We start from the raw sequence: 22,830 nt of genomic DNA, 5'->3' as shown, positions 1-22,830 counted from the left end.
GTTCGAGACCTGCTCACTGCAGTTTCATTACATTACATTCATTACATTACATGACATTATTATTATTATTATTATATTACATTCATTACATAACTGAGCCATACAGGACGACTTCGTTGGCGCCGCATGCCGGACACTGGTCGGCACTGTCCGTGGCTTTAAACTCCACCAGCGCCTGGCGCTTGAACACCATCATCATGGCATCGCTGTCAAAGGAAGAACCGTTGACAAAGGCTCAAATTAGTAACCCGCCGCAACATCGAGGCTGATCTCTAGTGACAGACCAAATTTAGAAAATGTAGATAGCTAACTAGCATGGAACGTGGTCATAGGTTCAGAGATTACACCTACAGAATACGGCGCACGATTGTCGTGCAAATTTAGCGATTCTGTCTTTGCCAATGTGCTATCGTGAGAATGATTGTTGAGAAATCTCATTGTTGCTATGAAAGTCATTCCAAAGGGTAGGGTCACAGAGAGGGTCACAGAAAGGGTCACAGAGCAAATGGAATGTAACCATACTTTATCGATCATTCTGTGTATCATCAATGACGCTATATCTATGTAGCATTTGGGACGTAATCAACAGCTGTTATATTATTATTGTTTAAATTCAGCCCAGGATTCAACAAAAAATAGACAATGCATGTACGCCTAGGGTTTCACGCTTTGGTTTATTTTGAAATGGAATCTACGAGTTACTATTAAGTATGTTGGATTCACGTCTCCATCTCAACCAAAAATGTAAGTTGAAGAATAGGATTAGATCAAGTAAAACGTCATTTAAAGTGAATATAAAGTTCAGCAATGGTTAAATGTGTGATAGTTCAGCAATGGTTAAATGTGTGATAGTTCAGCAATGGTTAAATGTGTGATAGTTCAGCAATGGTTAAATGTGTGATAGTTCAGCAATGGTTAAATGTGTGATAGTTCAGCAATGGTTAAATGTGTGATAGTTCAGCAATGGTTAAATGTGTGATAGTTCAGCAATGGTTAAATTTGTGATAGTTCAGCAATGGTTAAATGTGTGATAGTTCAGCAATGGTTAAATGTGTGATAGTTCAGCAATGGTTAAATGTGTGATAGTTCAGCAATGGTTAAATGTGTGATAGTTCAGCAATGGTTAAATGTGTGATAGTTCAGCAATGGTTAAATTTGTGATAGTTCAGCAGTGGTTTTGGTCACAATAGTTAACAATGTTTAAGTTCAGAATGGTTTAACTTTACAATGGTGTTGCTTACGATGATTTAGTTTACAGCGATTTAGCTTGGGTTTCCCGAAAGCCTTGTAGCTAATGTGGCATGTTATTTATCTCGACAACCCAGCTGCTCAGCCACAAGAGAGTAATGTAAAGTCTAAAATGTATGTTTAACTGACAGCCAATGAACAAATATAATCAAAATGAACAAATATAATCAAAATAAGCCAGATTAAATACTTTTCGACGTGCGTTGTTGGTCTGAGTCATCTAGAAAAATACCACATGAACTACTAAGCTTTCTGGAAACTCACCCCTGAATTGCGACTTATTATTGTGCTCAGTTCGGCATTAGTCAGAACCCTGTCGTTGCTCTTCTGTCTTCTAGGATGTTCTGTACACAGTCTGCAATCCCATAGGCAACGTACTGCGCATTGTCATCTTCAAACGCAATGGAATCCAGGCCATGGTGGAATATCCTTTCTGGAGTCAAGCTGGGCTACTGCAGGCGTGCGTGCGTGCGTGCGTGTGTGTGTTCGTGCATGCACGGGTGTGTGACGAGGATGCATCTACTGTGGATGCATGTACATGTGTGTGGATTCAGGAGTCTGTCTGTATGAGTGATTTTGTTGCGTACATGTCTGTGTATGTCTCCCTGTGGGTTTGTGTGAGTATGCACACCTGCATCAGTATGTCACTTTGGAGTGGGAAACAAGCTGTCAGTCAGTGCTGGCCCCACACAGAAACACAGAAACACACACACACACACACACACACACTCAGGCTGTAAAAAGCTTCAGAGTAGAGGAGCAGAACCCACTCCACTCGACCGGGTCCTCGAGAGCGCTGGAGCAGCATTCCAGCGGACGAGATGGCCCTTCATCAAATATGGATGACTGTCTCTCGGCATCACACACACTCCTGGCACACACACATCTAGCATGAATAAACACCTGACAGTATCAGCGCTCACTTATGTGTCGGAAGCAGTGTCTGTGTGTCTATTATGGTTTGCACACCTCCAGTATGTGTAGTTGGTTAGAGGCCATATTTCAACACACTTTTCATTATGCAAGCCTTACATCAACCTTATATCAACCTTATAACAACCTATGTAATATTTAGCATGTTGTAGGCCAGTCAGTGCATATAGTTCTGGAGTGTGAACCACATTTGAGTTCAGTTTTTGTATTTTCTTGGAAAAATAATCAACAATGGGAAGTACTGATATACCTAGTTCATAGTAGACTGTTAGACTGTGAACTCTCCTTCCAGACTCACATTAAGCATCTCCAATCCAAAATTACATCTAGAATCGGCTTCCTATTTCGCAACAACGCCTCCTTCACTCATGCTGCCAAACATACCCCCGTCAAACTGACTATCCTACCGATCCTTGACTTCGACCATGTCATTTACAAAATAGATTCCAACACTCTACTCAGCAAACTGGATGTAGTCTATCATAGTGACATCCGTTTTGTCACCAAAGCCCCATATACTACCCACCACTGCGACCTGTACGCTCTCGTTGGCTGGCCCTCACTACATATCCGTCGCCAAACCCACTTGCTCCAGGTCATCTATAAGTCTTTGCAAGGTAAATCCCCGCCTTATCTCAGCTCACTGGTCACCATAGCAATACCCACCCATAGCATGCGATCCAGCAGGTATATTGCACGGGTCATCCCCAAAGCCAACACTTCCTTTGGCCGCCTTTCCTTCCAGTTCTCTGCTGCCAATGACTGGAACAAATTGCAAAAATCTCTGAAGCTGGAGTCTTATATCTCCCTCTCTAACTTTAAGCATGGGTTGGCAGCGTAGCCTAGTGGTTAGAGCGTTGGACTAGTAACCGTAAGGTTGCGAGTTCAAACCCCCGAGCTGACAAGGTACAAATCTGTTGTTCTGCCCCTGAACAGGCAGTTAACCCACTGTTCCCAGGCTGTCATTGAAAATAAGAATATGTTCTTAACTGACTTGCCTGGTTAAATAAAGGTGAAATTATTATTTTTTTAAATCAGCTGTCAGAGCAGCTTACCGATCACCGTACCTGTACACAGCCAATATGTCAATAGCACACCCAAATAACCTTATCCCCATATTATTACTTAACCTCTTGTTCTTTTGCACCCCAGTATCTCTACTTGCACATCATCATCTACACATATATCACTCCAGTAGTAATGCTAAATTGTAATTATTTTCCCCTCTATGGCCTATTTATTGCCTACCTCCCTACTCCTCTACATTTGCACACACTGTAATAGATCTTTCTAATTTTATTTTCTGTTGTGTTATTGACTGTACGTTTGTTTCTGTGTAACTCTGTGTTGTTGTTTTTGCCGCACTGCTTTACTTAATCTTGGCCAGGTCGCAGTTGTAAATGAGAACTTGTTCTCAGCTGGCCTACCTGGTTAAATAAAGGTGAAATAAAATAACATAAATAGACATTTGATAACTAATTCCCATATTGTTCCCTTAGAGGCAATGGGCCTCTGTTTATATTTACTGTCTAGCATTATAAGACATTTCACATTGTCCCCAAGTTGGCACATTATGTGGATCATGTACAGATATCAGTCCAGTTTCTTGCTAATGGTACCACTAGGAGCAGAGATTGGCCAATGGAAACTCAGGAGACAAGGGATTGTTGTCACTGTTGTTTCAGGTTCGGGGTTTTATGGGAGATGGATGCTTAAATCCCCTGTTTTAAGACAATTTGGCCCACCTCAATTAGATTTCAATTAGATTATATTACCACAGGCATTTTGGACCTTTTTATGCTCTTAGGTTTTTATACTGCATTTTACTTTTACTACCAAATTTGCATAAAGATCTAGCCGTCTGCATTTTACTGGAACCAGAGCAGCTTGATCAGATTTCATGATGGTTAGAGACAAGAGTCACTCAACCCAGTGCAACTGTGCTTTAGAGTAGCTGGAGTAGAATAGGGCCTTGTTCAAACACTCTTAAAAATGAATCCTTCCTTCCTACCTTCTTCAGCTAATTACTGATCTGACATGAATGGATTGACGTAAGCAAGCTTTCCATTGTATTGCACCAATTATGCCATGTCAGATGAGTGATTACTTACAAGGAAGCGAGGGAGGAGAATGCTTTTTAGGAGGATTTGAACCGGGCCCTATTCTATAAACAAATCTGCAATTGCTGAGCTGATTACAGCTTCGCCGAAGCATAACTTCGTTGGGCTGAGTGACCTAAGAGTATGCGAGCAGCCTTAGTCATCTGCAGGTTTGGCTTGTGGTTCTTGCTCCATCTCCTATGTTATTGCCTTCTGGTCATTTGTGATTCTACACTGATTTATTCTGTTTGCAATGTTTTGAATTATTCCACTGAGATCCTCCTAGTTGCTCTTCCTTAATGGTGTCGCCACGTTCGAAACTGTCAAAAATGCCCAGAAGGCAAAATCAGCACTCAACGGAGCAGACATATACGCCGGCTGCTGTACCCTGAAGATAGAATACGCTCGGGTAAACACACTCACAAACTCACATACACACACAGTGCTCACACACACTCCACCAGGATTCCTGTGGACCCCTAACACACATGCACCGGTGCTCTGCTCTCTCTCCCCATGCAGCCCACGCGACTCAACGTCCTCCGCAACGACAATGATAGCTGGGACTACACCAAGCCCTTTCTCGTCAGGCGAGGTACGATATCCTTCCTTCCTGCTGAATCTCTTCATGTACTAGGGTCGTATTCATTAGGTAGCAAATTGAAGAAAACGGACTAGAACAAGGAGAGACTACCTGGACGTGTCCAATAAGAAACACACATTTTAGTTCTCCGTTGCAAAATGTTTTAAACTATTCTCCCGTTGCAGCTCTAATGAATACGACATTTGTGTGTGTGTTGTGTGTGTCACTTCTGTTTTTACAAAGAGCTTAAATAAAAATATGGTGAGCAGAGCAACCCTCTCATCTGTAGCCGTGGTTGTCAAACCATTTCAAAACCATTTCAACCTTCACACTCCTACAGACGCATAATCAGTTGAAATGGACTGTGACAAGAAATGAGTTCCGCCATTGTGGTTTTACATTCGTTGCTTAAAGATCGGCCATGAATCTCAATTTGCCAGTTCGTCTCTTGATTTCTCTTCAACATTAGGCCTCAGTCTTTGTCCCTGCCTAGTCTTCTTCATTGCCTAACTAAAATGAGTCAAAATGACATTTTCTCTTTCAGCCATCCGCACTTGTTCCATCAGAGAACCTTGGTTACATACAGATCCTTCTGTTTTACGCATGAATTGTTAATAGAAATGTCAGATTTGGCTGATGATGGTCAACCTCTCTGTGTACCACTTCCTGTGCTTATAGTGCTGTAGCTCGCTGTTGCTTTAGCGGCCCCTACTTCTCAGTGCTGCAGATCAGAGCGGGTACGGCCCAGTCGTCACTGTCTAGAACAGAGTTTCCCAAACTCATCATCAAGATTTGATTGTTTGAATCAGCTGTGTAGTTAGTTCTTGGGCAAAAAAATAAATGTGCACCCAGGCAGGGCCCCAGGACCGAGTTTGGGAAACCCGGGTTTAGTAGTACCTTCATTTTTTTAATCACAAATGGTATTTCATCCACTAACCCCAACCTTATCTTATCCACATGTGTTTATGTATATAGTTAGGAAGAGAGCCATCTGATTGAATCAAGTCCTGATTGTGTACACGTACTCAAATAAATATTTTATTGCAACCAATCCATCACATTTATTTTATAAAGCTCTTTTCACATCAGCAGTTGTCACAAAGTACTATACAGATACCCAGCCTAAAACTCCAAACAGCAAGCAATGCAGATGTTGAAGCACAGTGGCTAGGAAAAACGCCCTAGAAAGGAAGGAACCGAGGAAGGAACCTAGAGAGGAACAGGCTCTGAGGGGTGGCCAGTCCTCGTCTGCCTGTGCCAGGTGGAAATTATAACAGTACATGGTCATTTAGGCCAGATCGTTCTTCAAGACGTTCATAGATGACCAACATGGTCAATAGTTTAACACCTCAGGAGTAAATGTCAGTTGGCTTTTCATAGCCAAGAAATGATTAAAGTATCTGTGATGAATAACAGATGAATAACAGATATGTTTATTCGTCGTTTCGTCACAATATTGTTTTGAACTGTCCTTTTTAGGACTGATGCACAGCTGAGCATTCTGCTCAATGCAGTCTCAATGAATGCTGATGAAGATTTTGTCTAAAGTGCATCACTGTGGCTTTGAAACCCGATGACATTTCAAAAGGAGGCAAATCATTTTTAAGACAAGCTTTTGTCATTGTGATGTCACCAGATTTACTTTAGATATCGTATAACTTCAGCTAGCTAGCTAAGATTGAGGGGAGAGCGCTGACATTTTAGCTGGCTAACGTTAGCATTGCTAGCTATTTCTGACAAACTTTTGTAGCTGAGGGCAAAATAGCCACCTCTCTAAAATAAACTTGATGGCGAAGTTGTTTTCCACAAATGATTTGTCTACTTTAGCAATGTCATTGTATTTCCAGGTCACTATAGTGTACATTTGACGAAACAGTCATTAGCCCCCATTCAGACTCAGCATTAACAACCAGACATTTTTTTAAATAAAAAAAAATTATATATATATATATTTTTTTTTAACAACCAGACATCAATATGCTGCAGCATCTGGCAATGACGCGACTGATGGAGGTGCATCCCATGAATATGCCTCCACTTCTATCAGTCTGTCCTTGAACAAATCTTCATGGAAACATTGGATGTTTTTATCTAATTACAGCCCGTCTTTGAAAAAGAAAAAAAACATTCATCCCTTTGCCGTGGCCATGGTAGCCTACATTGCAGGGTACAAATGCTGACAGGAAATATTGAAAAACAATAACGACGCTCGAACCCTTGGATTTGACAGTGTTGAGTAGGTCCAGAAAATAAAGCAACAGGGGTGAAAGGGCTATTGCTAACCCCCCCTCCTTTAATCTTTAATTTTCTTATCTATCTATCTTCCTACTCAATTGGTGAAAACATCATAGAATCTGTTCATAACAGAGCCTGTTCCCCTGTCCATTTGCTGAGCCCATACCAATGAATTGATGCATATTAATTTGATATACAGATACACAGTGCATTCGAGAAGTATTCTGACCGCTTTCCCTTTCTTCCACATTTTGTTACGTTACAGCTTTATACTTAAATTGATTCAAATGTTTTTAATTCTCAGCAATCTACACACCTACACCTAACCCCACAATGACAAAGCAAAAACATTTTTTGAAATTTTTGCACATTTAAAAAAAAAAAAAAAAAAAAAAAAAAAACAGAAATACCTTATTTACATAAGTATACAGACCTTTTGCAATGAGACTCGAAATTGAGCTCAAGTGCATCCTGTTTCCATTCATCATCGGTGAGATGTTTCTACAACTTGATTAGTCCACCTGTGGTACATTCAATTAACTGGACATGGTTTGGAAAGGCAGACAGCTGTTTTTTCTAAGGTCTCACAGTTGACAGTGCATGTCAGAGCAAAAGCAAGCCATGAGGTCGAGGGAATTGTCCGTAGAGCTCCGAGACAGGATTATGTCGAGGCACCGATCTGGTGTCTGCAGCATTAAAGTTCCAAGAAGATCCAAGAACACAGTGGCCTCCATCATTCTTAAATATAATAAGTTTTGAACCACCAAGACTCTTCCTAAAGCTGGCTGCCCGGCCAAACTGAGCAATCGGGGGAGAAGGGCCTTGGCTAGGGAGGTGACCAAAAATCAGATGGTCACTCTGACAGAGTTCAAGAGTTCCTCTGTGGAGATGGGAGGACCTTCCAGAAGGACAACCATCTCTGCAGCACTCCACCAATCAGGACTTTATGGTAGAGTGGTCAAACGGAAGCCTCTCCTCAGTAAAAGGCACATGACAGCCCGCTTGGAGTTTTCCAAAAGGCACCTAGGACTCTCAGATCATGAGAAACAAGATTCTCTGGTCTGATGAAACCAAGATCGAACTCTTTGCCCTGACTGCCAAGCGTCACGTCTGGAGGAAACCTGGCACCATCCATACGGTGAAACATGGTGGTGGCGGCATCATGCTGTGGGGATGTTTTTCAGCGGCAGGGACTGGGAGACTAGTCAGGATTGAGAGAAAGATGAACGGAGCAAAGTACAGAGAGGTCCTTGATGAAAACCTGCTCCAGAGCAGGACCTCAGACTGGGGCGAAGGTTCACCTTCCAACAGGACAACGACCCTAAGCACACAGCCACGACAATGCAGGAGTGGCTATGGGACAAGTCTCTGAATGTCCTTGAGTGGCCCAGCCAAAGCCCGTTCTTGAACCCGATCAAACATCTCTGGAGAGACCTGAAAATAGCTGTGCATCGACACTCCCCATCCAACCTGACAGAGCTTGAGAGGATCTGCAGAGAGGAATGGGAGAAACTCGCCAAATACAGGTGTGCCAAGCTTGTCGCATCATACCCAAGGAGACTTGAGGCTGTAATCACTACCAAAGGTGCTTCAACAAAGTCCTGAGTAAAGGGTCTGAATACTTATGTAAATGTGATATTTTGGGTGAGGGGTATTTATACATTTGAAAAATGTTCTAAAAACCTGTTTTTGCTTTGTCATTATGGGGTATTGTGTGTATACTGACAAGGGGAAAAAATGATTGAATCAATTTTAGAATAAGGCTGTAACGTAACAAAATGTGTAAAAAGTCAAGGGGTCTGAATACTTTCCGAATGCACTGTACAATAGCATTGTCCACACCAAATATTATAGCTTTACAATGCTCAATAAAAGAGAACCCTTGGTCTCTGAATTTGAAGCTTTCATGTACTGGGGCTGCTTTAACAATATGAGGTGCTGTAGATAGACTACAGCCCATAATCATATTCATATAAATGGGAGCATGGTTTTTAACCAAGCAGAAAGCCTGCCTTGTGTGACTTGGGCTTGATTAAACGTCCGTTGGATGGTGTGATTGACACGCCAACCCCGATTCCAATTCTCTCGCCACAAATGGAGGGTAAACAGTGTCTTATCACCCACAAGCCAGGGCTGCTCTCCAATCGATCGCCTTGCCGTGTATTGGATTTGAAGGTCTGTTTGACTTTGACGGCGTCAAGGACTTTTTGCCGTGGAGTTGAAGATATGTGGTCAGCTTCCAATTGTTTCTATTGACCGGAGGAAGGAGACAGACAAGCAACTAGAAAAATAGCAAGAGTCTGAAAATAAAATGCTGACATGAAAATAATAATGGGTTGGAAGCACTTTAGTGCAAATAGAGAGAAATTAACATAAAACAGCCCCACACAATCCTCTTGAGCCACAGACGGCAAATTTAAATCCTAATCAGCTTGCATTTTGGGGAAATTGAAATGCTATATTCGCACTTGAGGCCCTTACCGTATCAGATGCTCTTCAAAAAGGATTTGTTCGGTGTCTATACAGTAACTTATTATACAAACATAGAGAAGGACAGCGTGTAAATAGATGTAATTCTTCTCATCAGAATCACATAGTAGTTTATGGATGTTGTCTTTCAAACCTCTCGTTCGTTCTTTTGAGTACATTGCCTCGAAGGTACTCAAGAACATTGCCTCAAACACTTCCAAGTAAAGTCTCGAAGTGTATTCACACCTACAAGGGACGTGCCTTATTAAATATTTTGATAAGACAGGAGAGAAACACGCCAGGTGTGTTCCACACATCTCTTACCTCTTATCTGTAATTTAAAAAAAATAAAATGTTTCACAGTGTCATTTTTGCCGCTCTATCGTTTTTTAAATGTATTGATCCCCTATGTACTGCCAGGTTTATGTGGGCAGATACAATTTCCATAGATTTATCCCAACTACTGGGATGACGTCATTGTCAGAGGCCTCTCTGTATCTTCTCTCTCTCTCTCTCTCTCTCTCTCTCTCTCTCTCTCTCTCTCTCTCTCTCTCTCTCTCTCTCTCTCTCTCTCTCTCCCCTCCTCGCTCTCTCCCGCCGTCTCTCTCTCTCTTCCTCCCCCTCTCTCTCTCTCTCTCCTCCTCGCTCTCTCCCGCCGTCTCTCTCGCTCTTCCTCCCCCTCTCTCTCTCTCTCTCTCTCTCCCTCCTCGCTCTCTCCCGCCGTCTCTCTCGCTCTTCCTCCCCCCTCTCTCTCTCTCTCCCCTCCTCGCTCTCTCCCGCCGTCTCTCTCGCTCTTACTCCCCCTCTCTCTCTCTCTCTCCCCTCCTCGCTCTCTCCCGCCGTCTCTCTCGCTCTTCCTCTCCCCTCTCTCTCTCTCTCTCCCCTCCTCGCTCTCTCCCGCCGTCTCTCTCGCTCTTCCTCCCCCCTCTCTCTCTCTCTCTCCTCCTCGCTCTCTCCCCCGTCTCTCTCGCTCTTCCTCTCCCCTCTCTCTCTCGCTCCTCCTCGCTCTCTCCCGCCGTCTCTCTCGCTCTTCCTCCCCCCTCTCTCTCCCCTCCTCGCTCTCTCCCGCCGTCTCTCTCGCTCTTCCTCCCCCTCTCTCTCTCTCTCTCCTCCTCGCTCTCTCCCCCGTCTCTCTCGCTCTTCCTTCCCCCTCTCTCTCTCCCCTCCTCGCTCTCTCCCGCCGTCTCTCTCGCTCTCCCCCCCTCTCTCCCCTCCTCGCTCTCTCCCGCCGTCTCTCTCGCTCTTCCTCTCCCCCCTCTCTCTCTCTCCTCGCTCTCTCCCGCCGTCTCTCTCGCTCCCCCTCTCTCTCCCCTCCTCGCTCTCTCCCGCCGTCTCTCTCGCTCTTCCTCCCCCCTCTCTCTCTCCTCCTCGCTCTCTCCCGCCGTCTCTCTCGCTCTTCCTCTCCCCTCTCTCTCTCTCTCTCCCTCCTCGTTCTCTCCCGCCGTCTCTCTCGCTCTTCCTTCCCCTTCTCTCTCTCTCTCTCTCCCCTCCTTGCTCTCTCCCGCCATCTCTCTGGCCCCCCTCTCTCTCTCCCCTCCTCGCTCTCTCCCGCCGTCTCTCTCGCTCCCCCCTCTCTCTCTCCCTCCTCGCTCTCTCCCGCCGTCTCTCTCGCTCTTCCTCTCCCCTCTCTCTCTCTCCTCGCTCTCTCCCGCCGTCTCTCTCGCTCCCCCTCTCTCTCCCCTCCTCGCTCTCTCCCGCCGTCTCTCTCGCTCTTCCTCCCCCCTCTCTCTCTCTCCTCCTCGCTCTCTCCCGCCGTCTCTCTCGCTCTTCCTCTCCCCTCTCTCTCTCCCTCCTCGCTCTCTCCCGCCGTCTCTCTCGCTCTTCCTCTCCCCTCTCTCTCTCTCTCCCCTCCTCGTTCTCTCCCGCCGTCTCTCTCGCTCTTCCTCTCCCCTCTCTCTCTCTCTCCCCTCCTCGCTCTCTCCCGCCGTCTCTCTCGCTCTTCCTCCCCCCTCGCTCTCTCCCGCCGTCTCTCTCGCTCTTCCTCTCCCCTCTCTCTCTCGCTCCTCCTCGCTCTCTCCCGCCGTCTCTCTCGCTCTTCCTCCCCCTCTCTCTCTCTCTCTCCTCCTCGCTCTCTCCCGCCGTCTCTCTTGCTCTTCCTCCCCCCCTCTCTCTCTCTCTCTCCCCTCCTCGCTCTCTCCCGCCGTCTCTCTCGCTCTTCCTCCCCCTCTCTCTCTCTCTCTCCTCCTCGCTCTCTCCCGCCGTCTCTCTCGCTCTTCCTTCCCCCTCTCTCTCTCTCCCTCCTCGCTCTCTCCCGCCGTCTCTCTCGCTCTTCCTCTCCCCTCTCTCTCTCTCTCCTCGCTCTCTCCCGCCGTCTCTCTCGCTCCCCCTCTCTCTCTCCTCCTCGCTCTCTCCCGCCGTCTCTCTCTCTTCCTCTCCCCTCCTCTCTCTCTCCTCGCTCTCTCCCGCCGTCTCTCTCGCTCCCCCTCTCTCTCCCCTCCTCGCTCTCTCCCGCCGTCTCTCTCGCTCTTCCTCTCCCCTCTCTCTCCCCTCCTCGCTCTCTCCCCGCCGTCTCTCTCGCTCTTCCTCCCCCTCTCTCTCCCCTCCTCGCTCTCTCCCGCCGTCTCTCTCGCTCTTCCTCTCCCCTCTCTCTCTCTCTCCTCGCTCTCTCCCCCGTATCTCTCGCTCCCCCTCTCTCTCCCCTCCTCGCTCTCTCCCGCCGTCTCTCTCGCTCTTCCTCTCCCCTCTCTCTCTCTCTCCTCGCTCTCTCCCGCCGTATCTCTCGCTCCCCCCTCTCTCTCCCCTCCTCGCTCTCTCCCGCCGTCTCTCTCGCTCTTCCCCTCCCCTCTCTCTCTCTCCCCTCGCTCTCTCCCGCCGTATCTCTCGCTCCCCCCCCTCTCTCTCCCCTCCTCGCTCTCTCCCGCCGTCTCTCTCGCTCTTCCTTCCCCTTCTCTCTCTCTCTCTCTCCCCCTCCTTGCTCTCTCCCGCCATCTCTCTGGCCCCCCTCTCTCTCTCCCCTCCTCGCTCTCTCCCCCTCTCTCTCCCCCTCTCTCTCTCCCCTCCTCGCTCTCTCCCGCCGTCTCTCTCGCTCTTCCCCTCTCTCTCTCTCCCTCCTCGCTCTCTCCCGCCGTCTCTCTCGCTCTTCCTCTCCCCCTCTCTCTCTCTCCCTCCTCGCTCTCTCCCGCCGTCTCTCTCGCTCCCCCTCTCTCTCTCCCCTCCTCGCTCTCTCCCGCCGTCTCTCTCGCTCTTCCCCCTCTCTCTCTCTCCCCTCCTCGCTCTCTCCCGCCGTCTCTCTCGCTCTTCCTCTCCCCTCTCTCTCTCTCTCCTCCTCGCTCTCTCCCGCCGTCTCTCTCGCTTCCCCCCTCTCTCTCCCCTCCTCGCTCTCTCCCCGCCGTCTCTCTCGCTCTTCCCCCCTCTCTCTCTCCCCTCCTCGCTCTCTCCCGCCGTCTCTCTCGCTCTTCCTCTCCCCTCTCTCTCTCTCCCCTCCTCGCTCTCTCCCGCCGTCTCTCTCGCTCTTCCTCCCCCCTCTCTCTCTCCCCTCCTCGCTCTCTCCCGCCATCTCTCTCGCTTCCGCCCCTCTCTCTCTCTCCTCCTCGCTCTCTCCCGCCATCTCTCTCGCTCTCCCCCCTCTCTCCCCTCCTCGCTCTCTCCGCCATCTCTCTCGCCCCCTCTCTCCCCTCCTCGCTCTCTCCCGCCATCTCTCTCGCTCTCCACCCCCCCTCTCTCTCTCTCCCTCCTCGCTCTCTCCCGCTCTCTCGCTCTTCCCCCCCTCTCTCTCTCCCCTCCTCGCTCTCTCCTGCCGTCTCTCTCGCTCTTCCCCCCTCTCTCTCTCTCACCCCTCCTCGCTCTCTCCTGCCGTCTCTCGCTCTTCCCCCCCCTCTCTCTCTCTCCCCCCCCCGCTCTCTCCTGCCGTCTCTCTCGCTCTTCCTCCCCCTCTCTCTCTCTCTCTCTCCCCTCCTCGCTCTCTCCTGCCGTCTCTCTCGCTCTTCCTCCCCCTCTTTCTCTCTCTCTCTCTCCCCTCCTCGCTCTCTCCTGCCGTCTCTCTCGCTCTTCCTCCCCCCTCTCTCTCCCCTCCTCGCTCTCTCCCACCGTCTCTCTCGCTCTTCCTCCCCCCTCTCTCTTTCTCTCACTCTGCCACTGTCAGGCGAATGGCGAACCTTTCGGCTCAGTGCAGGGATCAAGGCCACTCCTCCTCTCCTCTCAGTTAATCCTTCTTCTCTACCCTCTCTTTGGGTTTTCTGTACAAGTACGGCATCCCACCAATCCCACCGGTTCCTGCCCGCCTAACTGCTCGTTTTGTACCAATTAGCTTAGCTCTGCATGAGCTCGGTCCCCTGTGGACAACATGCGTTCTCTTTTAACTCAGCGCTGCACCTTCCGTTTGTGTCTGCGTGAGCAGCACCAGTTCTCCCTTGCATTGTTGAAATGAGACTTTGAAATGATGTTCAAATGATGTAGCGCAGGTTGAGTCATTGGTGCTTGCGTTGAAAGACACGTGCACGTGACCAGCACGCGCACACGCAGTCTGGCACACACATTTCTCTCAAATCCCCAGTGTAACGGGGTTCACTGAGTTGACTGTCCATAGGTCATTGCAATACTCACGCCGTCCAACTCCCACCAGCACCTCGAAAATGTTACGGAATCCTTTCGTATTAGGTGGCGTTTGTTTGATGAGTGAGGGATGCAGTGAGATCGCCTGGTACCTAATATCTGCTTGTGCTGTACAGACAAAGCCCCATAGAGGTATACAGCACAAACAGATCTGGGACCAGGCTAACAAAGATGGAGGCTGTTTCCAGCAATGCTCCATATGGTAGTCTGTAACTTCATTGGGACACCTTACATGAAAACAATTACATTACATATGCTTCAGTCTTAGTTCTGACAGCACCTAGAGTGGGTTTGTCTGCGACTCTGCCAGTAAGCTGCATTGGGGAAAAGACGGGCTGAAAAGACTCTTATCTTTGTTCTGTTGGTCCCCTTCCTGGTTCACAGTAAGAGGATTAGGGTAGAAGGCTGCTTGATATACCTTTTTCCATGTCAATGCATTTTCCCTCCTATCTGGGTCAATGTTTCCACCCGAGGCCATTGAACTGTGACTGTGACATTTTAACTGTCATTTTCACACACCCCTCTTACCGAACCCCTCCTCCCCCCCCCTCCCACACACACACACACACACACACACACACACACACACACACACACACACACACACACACACACACACTTTTTTATCAATTCACCCAGGCTCAGTCAGCCAAGGAAGAGAAATGTGTTATTTGAACTGAAAGGCCAAATGTGAACCAAACGTGTCTTGTTTTGCTGTTATGCCAATTACCACAAGTGTCAAGTAGTGTCTAGATTTGCTGTTACTAAATCGAATCTGCTTGCGTAGTGTGGTGTTATGGTTTTCAGTCATTTCTAGGCTGGCGTGCAAATGTGCCAATTTGTGTGTATGTGTGTGTGCATATATGTGCTTGTGTGTTAGACTTGTGTGTGTTAATCCCATGTGTGCATGTGTGTGTGTGTGCCTGTGTCTGTTAGTCTCCATGTGTGTGTATCTGTGCGTGTCTGTGCATTTTGAGGGGATGGATGTGCAGTTGGCACCTGGTGGCATTGTCACTTCAAATTGCCTTACACTGTGTATTCTCTCTGTGTTGCAGAGCGGGGGAAGGGGAGGCAACGCCAGGCCATTCTGGGAGAGCATCCGTCCTCCTACAGCGACAACGGCTATGGTCAGTGTCGCTCAAATTAGCTGCCTGTCTTTATCCCTACCTCCCTCCCTAGCTCGTTCTCTCTTTTTGTCTCATGTCTCTCCCTCACACACACAAACACGAGGGCACACACGCTTACTCCCTCTCTCTTTATCCCTCTCATTGACTCATCTCTCTCTTTCTCCATCTCTCGCTCCCCCTCTCAGCATCTCTCTCTCTCTAGATCCCTCTTTCAGTCTCTCTTCTTCCACCTTTCTTTCTCCCAGCCTGTCCCTTTCTCTGCATCCCACTCTCAGACTCATCATCTCTCTCTCTCTCTCTCTCTCTCTCTCTCTCTCTCTCTCTCTCTCTCTCTCTCTCTCTCTCTCTCTCTCTCTCTCTCTCTCTCTCTCTCTCTCTCTCTCTCTCTCTCTCTCTCTCTCTCTCTCTCTCTCTCTCTCTCTCTCTCTCTCTCTCTCTCTCTCTCTCTGTTCTCTCTCTCTCTGTTCTCTCTCTCTCTCTCTCTCTCTCTCTCTCTCTCTCTCTCTCTCTCTCTCTCTGTTCTCTGTTCTCTCTGTTCTCTGTTCTCTCTGTTCTCTCTGTTCTCTCTCTCTCTCTCTCTCTCTCTCTCTCTCTCTCTCTCTCTGTTCTCTGTTCTCTCTGTTCTCTCTGTTCTCTCTCTCTCTCTGTTCTCTCTCTCTCTCTCTCTCTCTCTCTCTCTCTCTCTCTCTCTGTTCTCTGTTCTCTCTGTTCTCTCTGTTCTCTCTGTTCTCTCTCTCTCTCTATCTCTCTCTGTCTCTCTGTCTCTCTGTCTCTCTGTCTCTCTGTCTCGCTGTGTCATTGTGCAGCTGGGCTTTGGGTATCCTGTAATTAAGCTCCATCCCCTACAGACACTTACATCTGGAGGAGGTGGTGGAGGTTGGATGGATGGAAAAACAGGGGGAGGAGGGGTGGTGTCTGCGTAAGTGTGTGTGTGCGTGTGTCATATAGTCATAGGTGTGTATGTGCGTGTGTCATATAGTCAACGGTGTGCGTGTGTGTGTGTCGGTAGTTTAGAAAGCGTGTGGTGATGTGAGTGGCTACTCTTGAAGGCCCTTGGTAATTAGCAAGATCTGCAGGGGAAACAGGGTGCAGTGGTGTAGAAAATGGTCTAGGACCTTTTTTAGTACTGCTGGAATTTTCTCTCCTTTGTGGAGGGCTGATGGCTGGCAGCTGAGGGGCTGGGGGCTGAGGGGCTGAGGACTGGGGGGCTGAGGACTGGGGGGCTGAGGACTGGGGGCTGGGGCCTGAGGGCTGGGGCCTGAGGGCTGGGGGGGGGCTGAGGGCTGGGAGCTGAGGGCTGAGGGGCTGAGGGGAGAAGTTTGCACTGTCATCTCAACCATCCTCAATAAGGTCATCCTATGTCAATGGCAGCTTTTTCTTGTTCTTTCTCTATCTCTCTCTGTCTCTCTGCCCCCTCTGCCTCTCCCTCTCACACCCACTCTCTCTCTCTCTCACTCTATTTCTTTCTCTCTCCCACTTTCTCTCTCTCTCCTCATCTACATATTTTTTCTCTCTCTCTCTCTCTCTCTTTCACGCCCTCTCTCACTCCTCTCTCTCCCCCTCTGCCTCTCCCTCTCACACCCTCTCTCCTCCCTATTTCTTTCCCTCTCCCACTTTCACTCTCTCTCCCCTCATCTACATATTTTTCTCTCTTCTCTCTCCGCCTCTCTCCCCTCTCTACTCTTTTCTCTCTCTCTCTCTCTCTCTTTCACGCCCTCTCTCTCTCTCTCTCTCTCTCTCTCTCCCTCTCTCTCTCTCTCTCTCTCCCACTATCCTCATCTCCCCTCTCTTTCTCTCATTGTCTTATTCTTTCCCTCTCACTCTCTCTCTCTCTCTCTCCCACTCTCCAGGGCCACACTGCCCCCTGCTGCCCGTGCCCAGCAATAACAGGTACAAGAGGAGCTCCCTCCATGACGCCCAGGAGGTGGTCGCCTACCCCCTGCCCCAGACCTCCTCCTATATGGGCCACGCCTCCAGCTCGTCGGTCGCCATGGTGAGCGGCCTGCACCCCGCCAAGATGAACTGCACCCGCATCTTCAACCTCTTCTGCCTGTACGGGAATATTGAGAAGGTCAGTGTCAGCAACTGTTTTCACATGCGATTAAAGCTAGATTGGATTGTCCCTTTTAAATGAGAGGGTTGAGGGCAGTCGAGTGACAGCTAGTGTGACTATCAATCTTTATGCAGTAGCTTTGGTTACAGAATCACTGCCAGCAACCTACCACTGTGAGGGGAATACCTACCAGTTTGATTCAATTGAACCCTGAACTGTAATATGTTTTAGATTGAGACTTATTTCATTTGGTCTCTGTATTAACGTGGATTAAAAACAAAAGTGTGCTTAGTGATTAGTTGACCAATTGAATCAAGTGTGCCGGTACTGGAGTAGTACTGGCGTAGTCGAAGAGAAGCCATCAGTAGAGGAAATGCAAAACTGACCCAAGATCAGTGTCGCCTAGTAGAATATTGGAAGGTCTGTATTGATTCACAGTGATGCCATTCGGTCTTATTTACGCCCCCCCCAGGTGAAGTTTATGAAGAGCGTCCCTGGCACCGCACTGGTAGAGATGGGAGATGAGTACGCTGTGGACCGATCCATCACACACCTTAACAGCATCAAGGTGTTCAGCAAGAGGCTCAACGTCTGGTGAGGAGGTTACATGTTTCACCTTTGACCCCCACCCCTTGAACCCATAGCTTGATGAGCGTGACGTTCATCTCTCCTTGCCTCCTTGTCAAAATACGTTGGATGAACAGGTGTAAGGGAAGAACCTGGGATCTTCTCCTCAAATGCGTTTTGAGAAGGAGGCAAGAAGAGAGGATGCAAGGTCATTTTTTGAAAGAGACATTGTTTGAACGCTTAGAACCTATTGGTCCCCTTGGTTTCGTCTAATTTTAGATCAAAAATTACTTCTAGGAAGGAAGGAAAGGAGGATTTTAGAAGGATTTTAACAGGGCCTATACCATGATACGTAACAGCATGCTTTCGCTAAAGCAACAGAAACCAAAATGTATAGTTTGGATTACATAACTTGTAACTCTTTATTTCGGCCTTACATAAAATAAAACGTTCCTTCAGTAAATGTTGTAATTTATGACCTAAATATAACATTCTTACGTTTCGATACAAATATTTCAACATTTACTTAGAAATAGCTATTAAATAAAAATAGCTATTACCATAATCATTATCATCAATCTGTTGCTTTAGCAAGTTTGTGTTTTGGAATCTTCAAAAGCGTTATAGACAAAAGGACAGAGGAGTTGCACTTATTTGTCTCGACAGCGTTGGCTGTTCAAAGCCTCTGTGTGCGTTGCGTTGCGCTGTCCTATCAAATTGGCAGCCTCCATCTATCAGAATAATGAATTGCCTTAGCTGCTAGATCCAGTTTAGATGAGGCTTCGTTCAGCTCCACTGGGCCTCAAACTCGCCGCAAGGAATTCAAACAGCGTTTCATTATGTTGGCGGACGGTCCACCACCAACCGACTGCATACCCAATCTGAAGACATTGCTGCAACATGTGGGGCGTTGTTTGTAACATGCTATATGTTGTGAAAGAAATGGATTTCGTGGCATAAAACACATCGTTTTCCATAGCATGTTATAAACAATGCCCCAAAATAGTATAGAATGTTACAATACAAACAATGCCAGAATAATTATGGCATGTTAAAAAACTGTGCTACAATAGTTATATCACTAGGCTTCTAAATGAGAGACTGCATATCATTGGAAAACCTAAAGGGCATTTCATAAATCCCCTCTCCCGTTGGGAGTTAGTCTCTTGCAGCACTAAGCCGATGACGTACCTAACCTCTTGTTCCCCTCGGCCCTTGAGAGCCAATTTGTTATTCGAGGGTCAAGACACGTCTTCCTATACCTATCTGTACCTTGGCCTCATGAATGTATATTCTTTTTCATTTATTTCACCTTTATTTAGCCAGGTAGGCTAGTTGAGAACAAGTTCTCATTTGCAACTGCGACCTGGCCAAGATAAAGCGTAGCAATTCGACACATACAACAACACAGAGTTACACTTGGAGTAAACAAAACATACAGTCAATAATACAGTAGGGGAAAAAAGGGGGGGAAAAAGTCTATATACAGTGAGTGCAAATGAGGTAAGATAAGGGAGTTAAGGCAATAAATAGGCCATGGTGGTGAAGTAATTACAATATAGCAATGGAATGGTAGATGTGCAGAAGATGAATGTGCAAGTAGTGATACTGGGGTGCAAACGAGCAATATAAATAAATAAATACAGTGTGGGGATGAGGTAGATAGATGGGCTGTTTACAGATGGGCTATGTACAGGTGCAGTGATCTGTGAGCTGCTCTGACAGCTGGTGCTTAAAGCTAGTGAGGGAGATATGAGTCTCCAGCTTCAGTGATTTTTGCAGTTCATTCCAGTCATTGGCATGAGAGAACTGGAAGGAAAGGCGACCAAAGGAGGAATTGGCGTTGGGGGCGACCAGTGAGATATACCTGCTGGAGCGCGTGCTATGGGTGGGTGCTGCTATGGTGACCAGTGAGCTGAGATAAGGCGGGGATTTACCTAGCATTTACATTTATTTAAGTCATTTAGGCCACCCTTATGAGATCTTACAAATTGGTGCATACACCTGGACAACTGGGTACAGCCACTTGCATCTAAATCTTTTGGTGACAGAATGGATGGCACTGATGATAGACTGCATCCAATTTGTTGAAGAGTGTTGGGGCTTCAGGTTTAAGGTGGATTGACATCCGCTGTCCTGGCGTCGTGAGGAGTTTGTTCCACCATTGGGGGCCAGGATGGTCAGTTTGACAGCATGAGTGAAGGATTCTTTGTGGTAGGGAGGCGAAGGCCAATTGGATGAGATTTAATTTTGGGCCTGATTGGAGGTACTGAATGTAAGTCTGGAATGAGAGTTTACAGTCTACCCAGAGACCTAGGTAGTTTGGGTAGTTGGTCCTTCTGGGCTTTGGTGAGAATGGATGGCACTGTGATAGACTGCATCAGGGTTTTGAGTAGAGTGTTGGAGGCTATTTTATAGATGACATCGCCTATGTCGAATGTATGGTCAGTTTGGCAGCATGAGTGAAGGATTCTTTGTTGGAAAAGGAAGCCAATAAAGCGTCAGCTAAATGGCATATATTATTAATATTTATTATATTTTTTAGTTGTCCACGCATTCTAAGTCAGAGCCGTCCAGAGTAGTGATGCTGGACGGGCGGGTATAAACCCCATTTAAAATGCTTCCTTTTTGTTCACCCACTAAAGGAGAGCTGGAAACATAGAATTACACATAGATGTTCTATGGCTGGAAAACTATCAGCTGCGTTCTGATTCCTCATCTTCTTATCTCTTCCCCATCCCTCCCTTCCTTTGTTTATCATTCCTGTTACACACGCTCTATCTATCTGTCTATCTATCTATTGCTCTATCCATTCATCCCTCCCTTCCTCGATCTTTCCCTCCCTCCAGTGTGTCCAAGCAGCACGCGGTCATCCCCAGTCAGGTGTTTGAGCTGGAGGACGGCAGCAGCAGCTACAAGGACTTCGGCATGACCCGGAACAACCGCTTCAGCAGCGTGGGCCAGGCGTCCAAGAACATCATCCAGCCGCCCGCCACTGTGCTGCACTTCTACAATGTCCCGCCCTGCATCACTGAGGACGAGCTGCAGAGGGTGGGTGTGGAGGGGAGGGAGGAAGGAAGGGGTGGCTGTTTAGGCTGGAATGGTGACTGATGTCTAGAGAGGCGGGAGGTTGGGTTAAGGGGAGGTTGAACCCTTTCTATAGTGGAATTAAACGTTTGGATGACCCTGAGAATGGGTAACAAGAGACTCTTGCCTATAGGGTAGAGAGGACACAAGCAAGTGGGGCGATTAACATTTTAATAAACAGGCATTAAAATGTTTGCAATATGTTTGCAATAAGTTATTTGGCATCAGACAGACAGTGGCCCAGTGGCCCTCCAAGACCAGGTTTGAATAACACTTGCCTCTCGTAGCCTATTTATTGTCCGGTGTTGAGATTCACATCATACCATCGCCATCTAGTGGATTATTTATACAAAACACCGAATGAAGCGATGTTGACGCAAAAGCTGAATCCTTTCTGTTGTGTGCTTTATGTTTAGTTATGTACAGAGCATGAGGTACCCGGTTTCATCAAGTTCAAAGTCTTCGATGCAAAACGTAAGTGCTCATTCCATTCATTGTGTTGGACTAAATGGACGATATACAGCATGAGTCCATTCAGTAGAGGTACTTGTCATAGACATTCAGCTGTTTTTCTAATTGTGTCAGCAACAGCTAGGCACCTAAATGTAATTAACAAGGAATAAAATAAATAGATAAACAGTATTCTACTATGATTGATATGAATAGACCACTAGGGATGCTTTTCTATAAATGTTCATAAATGCTTTCCAAATTATCATACATGTTGTAAATGCTTATAAATTGTAATGCGTATCAATGTTTACGAAAGATGAAATACTTAATAAATGCGCATAACATATTGTTATTTATTATTAACAAGCACTTTCACATGTTATCTTTTCCAATCACTGTCTTTTCAAGATGGCCGATGTTTTTCCCTCTCCCCTCTAGCCAGCTCCAAAACGATCTCAGGCTTATTCGAATTTGACAACAAGACACACGCTGTGGAGGTTCTAACAGTCCTCAACCACCACCAGATCAGAATACCAAGTAAGTCCTGTGTCTTACTCCGGAGAGAATGCTTGCTTCAAGGACAGAAAAGTAGAGCGAGAGATGATGAGAGAATGACAGAAGGCTGGATTCAAACCTCTGCCAGCACCATATGTGTGCCAGAGACTGCAGCCCTAGAAAACCACTAGAAAACCCATGCGAACTCCTCTGTCTCTTTTTAAATGACATCTTCGAGACGTTTAACATGGTTCTGCAACTATCCACCTAAAAAAAAAATATATATATATATATATAAGATTAACGTCCACACGGAAATCTAATTAGCACAATACAAATGCAATTATTAAGAGGCTAGATAAAAATAGCTAATCCTGGCGACCAATGTTCTAGCATGAATTTATTGAGGCGTGCAGCTCAGGGATGTGAAGGTGTTACAAGCCTGGTCTATGTGTTTAGTGTAATTAACAACTATCAAATGAAAAGCAAAGACTCAATCAAATAATGGCTCCGTAGAACGAGGAATGCATTTACTCAATTCAACGAATATTAATGTATTAGTCACGAAATCAATGAGATTCAAACAATTACAGTGTACATTAAATACGTGATGCATTACAGCATAACGCAGAGTAAATGTCTATCACCAATAGGCTAAGACTTCACGTGGTTACACACGTCTTCAGTTCAGAATCATCTCTTCAGAGGAAAAAAACTGTGTGTGTCTGATACACGTAGGAGCTTGGTAAAGCAAGTTCTCAAAGTGTGAGCAAATTCACTTCCCTCTTAACCAAATTCAAGCGGGAACGCACCCCCAATCTGAATGAACACTTCTTAACACTTTACTAGTGAAAACAAAAGGTAGGAACAACACACCCAGATTCTTATATAATCAACTCAATTTGAATGTTTATGATGGACAACAGGAAC

The 22,830-nt window shown here is 46.9% G+C and overlaps 1 protein-coding gene across 2 annotated transcripts in view; it reads left to right on the top strand.

The window, feature by feature from the left end:
- LOC118389097 (heterogeneous nuclear ribonucleoprotein L-like) overlaps positions 1–22,830 on the top strand; it is a 64,986-nt gene that overhangs the window by 37,903 nt on the left and 4,253 nt on the right. For both annotated transcript variants that reach the window (XM_052527412.1, XM_052527413.1), the window contains exons 4-12: positions 1,587–1,672; positions 4,593–4,689; positions 4,803–4,875; positions 15,174–15,245; positions 17,096–17,316; positions 17,771–17,892; positions 20,715–20,916; positions 21,369–21,426; positions 21,844–21,942. In XM_052527412.1, coding sequence (XP_052383372.1) covers positions 1,587–1,672; positions 4,593–4,689; positions 4,803–4,875; positions 15,174–15,245; positions 17,096–17,316; positions 17,771–17,892; positions 20,715–20,916; positions 21,369–21,426; positions 21,844–21,942 — 1,030 coding nt within the window. The remainder of the gene's footprint in view (positions 1–1,586; positions 1,673–4,592; positions 4,690–4,802; positions 4,876–15,173; positions 15,246–17,095; positions 17,317–17,770; positions 17,893–20,714; positions 20,917–21,368; positions 21,427–21,843; positions 21,943–22,830) is intronic.

This window comes from Oncorhynchus keta, chromosome 10 (assembly GCF_023373465.1).
Source record: "Oncorhynchus keta strain PuntledgeMale-10-30-2019 chromosome 10, Oket_V2, whole genome shotgun sequence".
In the NCBI taxonomy this organism is placed as follows: Eukaryota; Metazoa; Chordata; class Actinopteri; order Salmoniformes; family Salmonidae; genus Oncorhynchus; species Oncorhynchus keta.
The sequence above is the reverse complement of the archived record's forward strand: the minus strand, read 5'-3'. Positions and strand labels throughout refer to the sequence as shown.